General features: G+C 49.7%; 1 protein-coding gene across 3 annotated transcripts; it reads right to left on the reverse strand.

Annotated features, from left to right (window-relative positions):
• Positions 1-115: 115 nt before the first annotated feature.
• On the reverse strand, positions 116-9,616 carry VPS11 (VPS11 core subunit of CORVET and HOPS complexes). 3 transcript variants are annotated; one of them, XM_086626949.1, is made up of 16 exons: positions 9,457-9,616; positions 8,968-9,116; positions 8,624-8,759; positions 7,415-7,578; positions 7,066-7,313; positions 6,461-6,662; positions 6,028-6,164; positions 4,924-5,128; positions 4,389-4,532; positions 3,706-3,894; positions 3,226-3,387; positions 2,603-2,742; positions 2,095-2,297; positions 1,354-1,525; positions 1,017-1,239; positions 116-329 (listed from the first exon to the last, which is right to left on the reverse strand). In XM_086626949.1, exons 1-16 carry the CDS (start codon positions 9,608-9,610, stop codon positions 165-167), a joined length of 2,793 nt encoding a protein of 930 aa, XP_086483075.1. In that variant the 5' UTR covers positions 9,611-9,616; the 3' UTR covers positions 116-164. The 3 variants fall into 3 exon arrangements, with proteins under 3 accessions (XP_086483075.1, XP_086483072.1, XP_086483074.1); XM_086626946.1 differs by having other exon boundaries at positions 4,942-5,128; positions 6,028-6,179; XM_086626948.1 differs by having other exon boundaries at positions 6,028-6,179.
• Between the last annotated feature and the right edge of the window lie 373 nt (positions 9,617-9,989).

The raw sequence follows: 9,989 nt of genomic DNA on the forward strand, positions 1-9,989 counted from the left end.
GCCCGCCCGCCGAGGCCCCGCCCCCGCCCGCCCCCGGCACTCCAAGGCGCTGCCCAGCGACTCCGGTTTATTAGGGACGGGCCGGGGCGAGGCCGGCGCACAGGTTACCCGGGGACACGCGGCAGCAGCCCGTACAACCCGAGCGGCAGGCGGTGACACCGGGGTCAGGTGCTGCGCCTGGTGTGCATGAGCAGCTCCCGCTGCAGCCCGGCCTCGATGGTCGTTGCCGCCTTTCCCGGGGGCAAGTCTGTGATGAGGGTGAGCTTATTGAAGACGCCTCGACCGAAGTAGTCAGCGACAACGGAGAAGCCGTCGTTAGAACACTTGAGCTGCGGGCACAAAGCAGCAGCATCAGCAAAAGCCTCCAGAGCCTCTTGCCTCCAGCCCCTTTCCTTCCACCCCGTGCCCACAGCCTCGTTATTAACGACAGAGCAGCCCAAGTCACTCCTTGGCTATTCTGCTAGGTCAACACGGCTTCCTCTGCTAAGGTGTTCCACCACTGGCCGTTCCACCTCTTGTCTCAACCCTACACTTGAGCCATGCATTGAGAAGGTAACAAAACAATTACCTTCAGCAGGAAAGCCACTGCCTCAGCTACTCTAGTGACCACACGCATTAACACGTTCTAGCTAACACCCTGTTCTCGACTTCACCGCTTCGTCCTTGGGCAGCACAATGCAGACACAACACTTTTGGTTGTCCCCGTTCGTATTTGCACAACTTGTTTTCCTTTCTCCTTGATTTGTTCTATAGCACTTGTTTACTGGCTGTCACGCTGACCGTTTCAGAGTCAGGTGAGAAGTTTCTCTTTCATCTGTGGAAAACATCGAGGAGCCTTTATGCCCTATACATAACACAGTCACCCCAGGGGCCTGACGCCTCGTTACTCGCAGTCAACAAAACCTTGTTTACAAAATACTTTCAGCCTTATCCCTTCTTTACCAGCTCCTGGGGATCTGTAAACGAATCTAAACCCTATTTACTTAAACTTGGTAAGACAGGCAAGGCTACCCTACCTGGTGCTGAAACTGATCGTGCAGATCTCTCTTCTGCTCTTGGGCTCGGATCATGTCCATCACTTTGCGATTTTCTGGCATGCAAGTAGGACATTCTGAATCGCTCTCGGAGTAGCTTTCAAAGCAATGCTGGTGAAAGGAATGACCGCACAGGAAGTGGACCGAAGGCAGCTCCAGGGCGCTTGTGCAAATGCTACACTTGGTCTTCTGAAAGATCTTGGGACTGAGAGAGCGAAAGAAGGCACAAAGGTGAGAAAGACAAAGTATATTTTTCCTCAGTAACAGGAAAACAACAGTTCTATCCTACATAAGACAAGACAGCACACAGATCCCGCACCTTGCTTTTAGCTCTTCGATCTCCCGGCGGATCCTTGTAGTTTCTTCTCGGTATTTTTGAATCCTCTGCTCATCCTGCTCTATCTGGCGGCTCTGCTTCTGCAGCTTGTTGACAAGATAATCCTTGATCACAGACAGCGTAGCTGTGGAGTTATGAGCCAGCGTCTGCACAACTGAGAGCAAACCGAGATGCTGTTTAAACACAAGTACAAAAACTGCAGCTACACTACTCCTACCTGGACTGCCCTCTTTCCTGCAAAAGGCCACTTACGGGCAAAGGCAGTCAGCATTCTTACTGAATCGGAGAGCTCATTTAAAGACTCTATTGCACTTTGACCTCCTCCTGAAACAGGTGACTAGGAGCATGTTTGGATAGCTCAGAGCTAAAGGGGAAAAAAGCAAGGATGTAGTGGATTGGACTCCATATCACCTTCTCCACTGAGGCACAGAAGGAGTTTCAGCAAGCCCTTCACCTCCCCACACTGACAGAACAGGAAACATGTACAGACATTTCTATGACTGATACTGCAGATCTTCTTCCCTAATTAGGGCGCTGTGACCGCCATCGCTTTTCGCTCTAGAGCAGGTTATTACTTCAAACAGTGGGCTCAACTTTGTTGATACTTCTCTCAAATTTCTAATCTACAGAAAGTGCTATTAACTAGTTTGGTGGGTATTTTTGGGGTTTTTTTTGGTTGGTTTTTTTTTGTTTGTTTGTTTGAGTGCCACATGTCATCATTACCAAGCAGTGGAGGCATAAGATTCTTGTTCTCGATGTGTTTCAGCACCGCAGCAATATACTCTTTGCAGTCCTCTTCCTTCCGCGCAAAATAGCCGAGAGCCTGTTCCCAGAGACAAGCCTCTTGGTCTCCATACAACTCACACACCTCGATCACTTTCTTGTACTGCTCGTTCTGCATGTGGTAATGCATGATCTGTTGGAAACTACAGGAGAAAGAGACTCATCAGCCGCAACAATCCGTCTCTCCTTGTGAGCTGTCACAGGGACCTCAAGTTTTCACCCAGCCATGCGATCCTCAGACATTCACACAGAAGCCAAGACAGGTCTGTCATTCACTCTCTACGTAATCGCCCTGCTCTAGCAACAAGATATTTTCTGCTGAGCAAAGATCTATGTTTCCCATCTTGAGAAAAGAGGTTGTTACCATTGTAAGGCAGGAACATTTATGGCTCAGAAATCCCTGCAGCAGAGGGAGAGACAGGACTCTACAGACAAGAGCAACACTCACAGTTTGCCCTGCTCATAGAGGTAGAGGACACCATCCTTGAAATTGTGCATCTGACATAAGACCAAGGCCTTGTCAAAGACTGTTTTGAACCTTCCGCTCTTCAGGAGGGTGAGGGCTTCGTTGTGCAGCTTCTCCTTGATCTACGGAGAAGGGGGAGAGGTCGGGGAGGGCAACACACACGCACACAGAGAACGTTTTGCACTAAGACCTGATGACAACTCGCAGCTCTTTCAAAGACGGGGACAGTTTTGCCGTTTGCCCTCTATCCCTTTTATGCAAACAGGACGTGATTTATTTCACCCAAACAGCCAGCATCCTCAGAGACGCAGGCGAGCAAATAAGAGCTACTTTTGTCAGACAGGCATCTGCCTACAGAGGTTGCGTTGTCTGGAATCTGTTCTTAAATGAGATTCATAAAAAACAAGCTCAGCCTCGCTGAAAGGAGCATTCTCCCAGCTAGCAGGCTGCTTTCCTGTTTTTGTGCCATTTGTCCAGCACAGCGTTATGTATTGCCTTATGTTAGCACTGGCCATCTGGAAAGGTTACAGGTTGGCAGGAACGTGAATAGGATTCAAAGACACCAAATCTCCCCTCTCAAAACGCAAAGCTAGAGGAGCTCAAACCTGCTCATCTTGTTCATGTGCCCAGTTCTGGAGTCGAAGTTCCAGTAAAGTGTCATAGACACCCTGTGGAGAGTCAGCCTGCACCTCAGTCATGTGCTCCAGAAAAGCCTTCAGTTCTCGGGAGTTGTTTGCAAAGACTGGAATGAACTCCTCCGAATTAGCCTGTAATACAGCAAGAAAAAGTCAAGCACCCAGATCAGGCTCTGTCAGACAGGTGCTTCTTCCCTGCCCCGCGGAGCACTTGCTCCCAGAGTGTGCGACGCGGCGGATATAGCACGGTATGGGATGCCAAGTACAGCGAGAATCGGTTCCGAGCAATAGCTTTCAGCGGTCTCTTGTCTCTGGGTCTACCAGCACACCAAGACGGGGCTTCTCGTTGTATCTAAAACATCAGGCCTGTGCCACAAGGCACACAGGAGCACTCGCTCACTGCAAAGTTACTACTCAAGAGCAACAACTCTCGGTCAACACAAATCATACCTTTTTTCCTTCCAGCATCCCAGGGCCTTCATTGTCCCCCGATGGCTGGTAATCCGTGCAAAGGATCTTCAGCAATTCTGTGGTCTCGTTAGGGACATGGTGCATCAGGATTTTACCATACCGCTTCATGTTGCTCTCTGCCTGATCAAAAGGCAGTTTCCCAATGTAGCGCAAAGCCTCTTGGTAGTTCTGTGGAGGCAGCCAACAAAAGAATCGCGTGACATTGGCCTCTGCTTCCCACTTTGAGGATAGGACAAAAAGCATCGAGGGCACGCTGAGAGTATGCCACGAACACCGTTTGCTCTGAATTATCAGCTAGTTCACCATTTCTGCTTGTTTTCCTCCTCAGGGAGCAAGACTGGCTGTGGCCCAGGGGAAAGAGACCACGATTTAGATCAATCTCTCGCTTAACTACCTTCCCTCCTCTTAAAGGGCACCGTAAAAAGCCACATCTGAAACAGAACAAATAAGCCTCTCTGATTTCCACCCCTGGTCTACCGCACGAGCCAAAAGCGGAAAGCCAACACACAAGCGGCAGCAGGTGTTGTTACTGCTGCCTCAGCAGTCCCGCCAGCACACTAGCTGCAGGGCAGAGGTCACACAAACAGCATTCTCGCTCAAGAGAAGGCTAGAGAAGCGGTATTCTCCCCAGTAAGAACACGGGAGCGATAACATCTCCTTACCTTGATGTCCTCTAGCTGAATTTTGAGGTACCATTCGTGATGCGCATGCTTCTCTGCCAGGTACACAGCGTGGGAGTAGTAACCCGCTTGACGAAGAACCTTGATTGCTGTTTCCACATCAAAGCGGACCTCGCTCTCGCTGGTCTACAAAAACAAAAGCAGAAAAATGATCCCTCAGCAACATTCCCACAGCCACAAGCAGCAGTCATTTGCGTTAAGAGGAGGAAAGCCAGAGTAGAGACAACTTAGTACCTCTCGTGCAAAGGAAAGGTCGTGTGCAGAAAGGAAGTAGTCTAACCGCCTCTCGTTAGCTTGCCAGTCATGCTGGCAAACGCCAGCACGCTCTAGACTCAGACGGCAAGCCAGCCAAACTGAGAACGTAACCAAGAGCTTGGAAATAAAGGAGCAGAGATGGGGGCACTGAGGAACAAATCTATTCTTCTCTCTTTCAACAGCCTCACAGGAGCTCATTTACGACATCACCGGTACCCCTTTTTCATTATTATGACGAAGTAACAACTTCGCACGATTTCACCTTCCCCCCCCCCAATACCTTTATGAACTCCTCCAGTTTGGAGCTGTCTTTGAGTTTGGTGTAGCAATTCAGCAGAAGCGTAGTATGGTCTGCATTGGCCAGGGACTGCAGGTGGAGCGTCTGCAGATAAGCGGTGAGGTTGTGGATACGCTGAGCGTCCAGGAATTTCCGAATAACGTAAGATGGTTCCAGCTTCCCTATAGTTCTAGGAGGGGAAGAGTCACATTACAAGAGATTCCAGAAGTCAAAACAAACGGAGAAATTAACAACAGAGCAGGGAGTTAACTTCAGCAGGCATTAACCCACTTGGGACCACTCAGCTAAGCGTCAGAAGTAACAACTAGTCATGGTGTAAGACCACTTATCCACACGCTCAGCAAAAGAAACAACCCTCTACAAATGCCACGATCGGGACAACGGTGACGGCATCTGAGGAGTTAATCCTCCTCTAAAGGAGGCAGTCACGGCTAGCCAGGAAGCCCGAGAAAAGGGGAACAAAAGCTGTGTTTTGCTTCTTTTCAGTCACATAACTGAAAGTCAGCTTTAAACACTCCTGCCCACATGGAGCGGCTCAGCCACAGTTATCCTGACACTTCTGCAAGTTGACAGTAAAATACAGGCCGACTGTCGCTAGACACTGAGACCACAAAGCAGCATTTTAAAGCAAGTGAACAAGGAAGTTTTCAGTAAGCCCCAAAACAGGCTGCTCCGAGTCTCAGAAAACCTGAAACGTTTTAAAACTGACATTCAGCTGTTGGAGCATTTTCCAAGACGACTGTCATGCCTGGTCCAATCACATCATCCCTCTTAGAGCACTCCTTCGTTTATAACGATGCCATCGAGCCCTGCTCAATCCCAACGTGCCTTCGTTATTCATGTTAAAAGATGATCAAAGAGGAGAACTTTATCCTAAGGTGTACAGAGGGATTTGCAAGCAACTTTTTCTAAGACTTCTAACCTCACTGATGTGTTTCTCCCTACTGGTAGAGTTTTCACCTCAAGTCATACTTGGTTTGGTTTTATTCCCAGGCTGGAACAGAAATCAAGGCCTCCGTAGCTCTCACCTGTACTACGCCATCGTGGCTCCAGAGGACCCCGGCTTACCGGATATACTGCTGGATGGCTCCGTCGTGGTTCCCCTTGTTGTACAGATGATCGCCATACTGCCGGAAAATCTCTGACAAGCCGTCGCTGTCCAAGTGGTGGCTCTTGGCCAGGTTAATGGCCATTTCAAATAAGTTCTTTCTGAACAGCATCTGTTGAATACACGGTAAGAACAGTACGAGGGAAATACCACCCCGCAAAACAAATTCAAACGCACCTGGAAAACAAGTTATTTCTTCTTTTTGGTGCCGTACACATACACGTGCTTGGGCTCGTAAATATGAAGTGCCTTATAACACTGGTTATGCTGAAAAGCTATCGGGTCGCTCGTTATGTAACTAACTCACCCGAACGGTTTGACTTTTCTATCTGCAGAGCACCAGCAATCTTGCAGACGTAAGGCAGAGACTAACAACAAAACAGATTTACATGCCTCGAGTTTGGTTTGTGTATCCTTCTCCTGCAGTACGTGAATCTTCCCATCTCTGGTCAGTACATACAGAGAACCCCACTCTGCTAAGACATCCACTATATCGTCGAAGATGGAGCTGTATGCAATGAATTTGTTGCACAAGTCGTAGATATTCAGGACTTGTTTGTCCGAATTCTGTGCCTCGTTCCCAGCAAACTCTGACCTGGAAAGCATAAAAAAGTTTTAGAAAACAAGGAGAGCTTAACTCGAACTCTCGTTACCTATGCAAACTAGGGATGTCCAGAGAGCAAGAGAAACAGGATTCATTCACGCGATTAAACTAAGAGGACCCAGAGGCAAAACATCACGCTTTCATACGCAAACTCCATCTATGTGTCAGACTGAGAAACTCAGAGGACTGGAAAAAAATCCCACTTATTCAGCATGCTTAACTGTGTTATTCTCACAGCAGAGTTATTTGATACACGGGTCCAGATGAACCTTAACAACCTCTGTCAAAGTTGCAATCGGCCCCCGAGAGCGAAGCTTCGCAGGGAATAGGGAAAAAGAGGGAGAGCAGGAAGCTGCAAGAGCAAAAAGAACTCATCTGTTCCGAGGAGCCCTACTTCGGAGAAGTCTTTCGATCCTTGGAGACAATGATGAGGTATCCCCGGTACCAGTGAACAATCAGCTTTTGTCCCTCAAAAGCAAAGCAGGGGCCACGTTCGTCCGGTTGATAAAGGTACACACATTCGTTTCCTGCCACAATGAACTGGAGATCCTGGGAGGGGTCGCTGAGAGATGAACAGCGCAATCCACAACCATGAGTATCCAGCTCCAGGTGAGGATAGTCTTTCACTGAAAGCATATAAGACTAGAGAAGAAAGGCAAGGTTTTGAGGATCGCTCCGAACTCGACTCTGAAGCCAATGCGATTTGCGAGTCAGAGTCTTGTTTTTTCCAATTAGCTTCCCACCTGGATGTTCTCTGTGGTCACTACAAACAGATGCGTTGTTTTGCCAGACTGTCGGAAAGCAAGGCCAGTAACTGGATAACTGCCTTCGTGTAGGATCTGGGTCTTACTATGTCGGTCTCGAGTGATGTCTCCTTTTGTAAGTACAACGCTCCCATCTGCAAAACCTGGTCAAGGGGATGGAGTAAACTGTTAGCGATACAGCACACCTGAAATATCATCCAGCTGAAGTTAGGGCAGCGTCCAGCCAGCGACGCTCCAGTTAAGTAACAAGATCGCGGCAGGTTCTCCTGCCAAGGGAGCACGTGCCAAACCAGCCCCGATCGCTCCTGTTATGGCTCAGAGCTGTCACCCAACTGCACACAGGATGTCACCGTTCGGCAAAGTTCAACTTGCTTTCCACACACAAGCTTCGCTTATGCGTTACGGTTGTTTGAGTCTGTCTGTGTTTTGGTTTACGGACAGCTCTCTCATCCACCAGCTGTAGCTACCATTTTAATTCACTTGCTGATTTGAAGCATACTACACACCGCAAAAGGACTAGAGAGAGATTTCCTAAGAGCACGTAAAATGCGCTGTTTTCACAGCTTGCCAACCACCCCCGTGTCCTGCAAGTCGTTCCAGAGTGGAAGGCCACAACACGCATAGGGAAAGTTTTTAGATTTCACTGCAGGGACCAACTCGCTGAAAGAGCTCGTGACCTCACAAAGTTACTGCTCTTCCTCTGTCAGCAGTTAAGCAAGAAACGTTACAAAGGAACTGTTAAATCCAAGAAGGGAAGTTGGCTTTTTTCCCTTAACAAAGTTTCCATACAGCGCTTGGAAAAAAATCTCTCTGTAACATTAAGCATCACAAAAAAAACTATGTTTTTTGCCATACTACAACAAAAGCTTAGTACTAAGTTCAATAAATGTGTAACCTTACTGACTGGCAGGGAAAGATGACATCAACTAAAAATATGCACTTCCCTTTCAGGTATCAAAGTTATCGCTGTAAATTATACAGACTCAGACTATATTTATGTAATTATTTTCTCAAGCTCTCCAACAATACAACGTACGCTATCTCTCCGTGAGAATAACATAAAAACTGCATGAGAAGAAAAACTGTCAGGATGTTTTAGGCTAGTTTTTCTGCTATCTGTTCATTTTCCTCACATCCGATACAGACTGTAATACTTTTCTTAAACTCTTACAGTTCAGTTTTACTTACCGATAGCCATGAAATTAAGATTCTCGTGGACAGTTAGGCAGGATACAACTGTGGGCTTGTTACCTGGTATTGCTGGAAAAATTCGTGTGCAAAGAGGATTGCCGCCATCTCGTTTCTCCAGATTCCAGACTTTAACCTACAAACAACAACAATCCGGCATAAACAAGACGCGAGATATTGGGAGGCTGAGATCTGGCATGAAACGTAACAGTGCCCAGAATAAGCACGCTTCTTGAGGTAAGAAAGGTCAACTGAGGCAATCATAGTAGTTTTAAGTAATCATAGTAGTTTTAAGAAACACCCGTAACACGAGTGTGTTTTTCTCCCTTTGTCATTTGACTTACCAAGGGGTTAATACCCTCTTCATCCTCACCGACAGAAACCAAGATACTGTGCTGCTTCAGCTGGTACAGATGCGTTACCCTTAGCTTGTAAGCTTGGAAACTACTGAGCTGAAGGGAGCGAGGCAAAAACCAAATCTGACCTTCCATATGTAGATCGCAGTTAAGGCACACAAAGAGGAGGAAAAACCCAAAACCAACCCCGCCAAATCCAGCCACAACTCCAATCGTATCAGCATCAAAACCCTCAACGCTTGCCTTCTGCAGAGCAGCCCAAGAGCACCAAAACATCCAGCGCCGCTTTTTTTAACAGGCAAAGGACGGGCAAGTGCAGCAAGCTGCCGCATTCCCAAGCCCGGAGCATCCCCGAGCCCGCGCGGGAGCCGTGCCAGGCGCTCGCTGGCGGCGCAGCCCCGGCCCGCCGCCGCTCCCAGCCCCACCGAGCCCCGCACCGGCCGAGGCGCCCGGCGCCGCCGCCGCCGCGCAGGATATCCCCGAACACGAGGCTCCCCCGGCCCGAGTCGCAAACGGCGATGCTCGGGGGCAGCGCGAAGGGCTTCCCGCCGGCCCCGTCGGGCCCCGGCGGCTCCTTCACCGTCTCTCTGTCAAAGAAGACGAAGCGCCGCCACTGCAGGTAGGCGGCCATGTTGAGGCCGGGCAGAGCCCCCCTCGCTCCTCACGTGACCGGTTCCCCCGGCGCTGCGGGTCACGAGGCAGAGCGCGCAGCTGCGCGCTCGCCGCTCCGCCACGCGCATGCGCGTCGCGAGGGGCCGCGGCCCGGCGCCGCCGGGGCCCGGGACAGCGCCCGGGGCTGCCCGTCGCCAAAGCCCGTCTGCCGCTTCCGCGTCGCGCCGGCAGCCCTCGGAGGCACGCCTGCTGGTGCCGTCCTGCTTTCAGCACCGCGCCCGTTACACGCACACACGGGGCCGCTGCTACGTCTCAGCCCTCCGGTAGCACGGGCATTTTTCCTCCCCCCCACGCTAGAAACAGCGACGTGGGTTCCTAACATCGCGGAGCTGTCAGGT

This window comes from Tauraco erythrolophus, chromosome 26, assembly GCF_009769465.1.
Source record: "Tauraco erythrolophus isolate bTauEry1 chromosome 26, bTauEry1.pri, whole genome shotgun sequence".
NCBI classification, from domain to species: Eukaryota; Metazoa; Chordata; class Aves; order Musophagiformes; family Musophagidae; genus Tauraco; species Tauraco erythrolophus.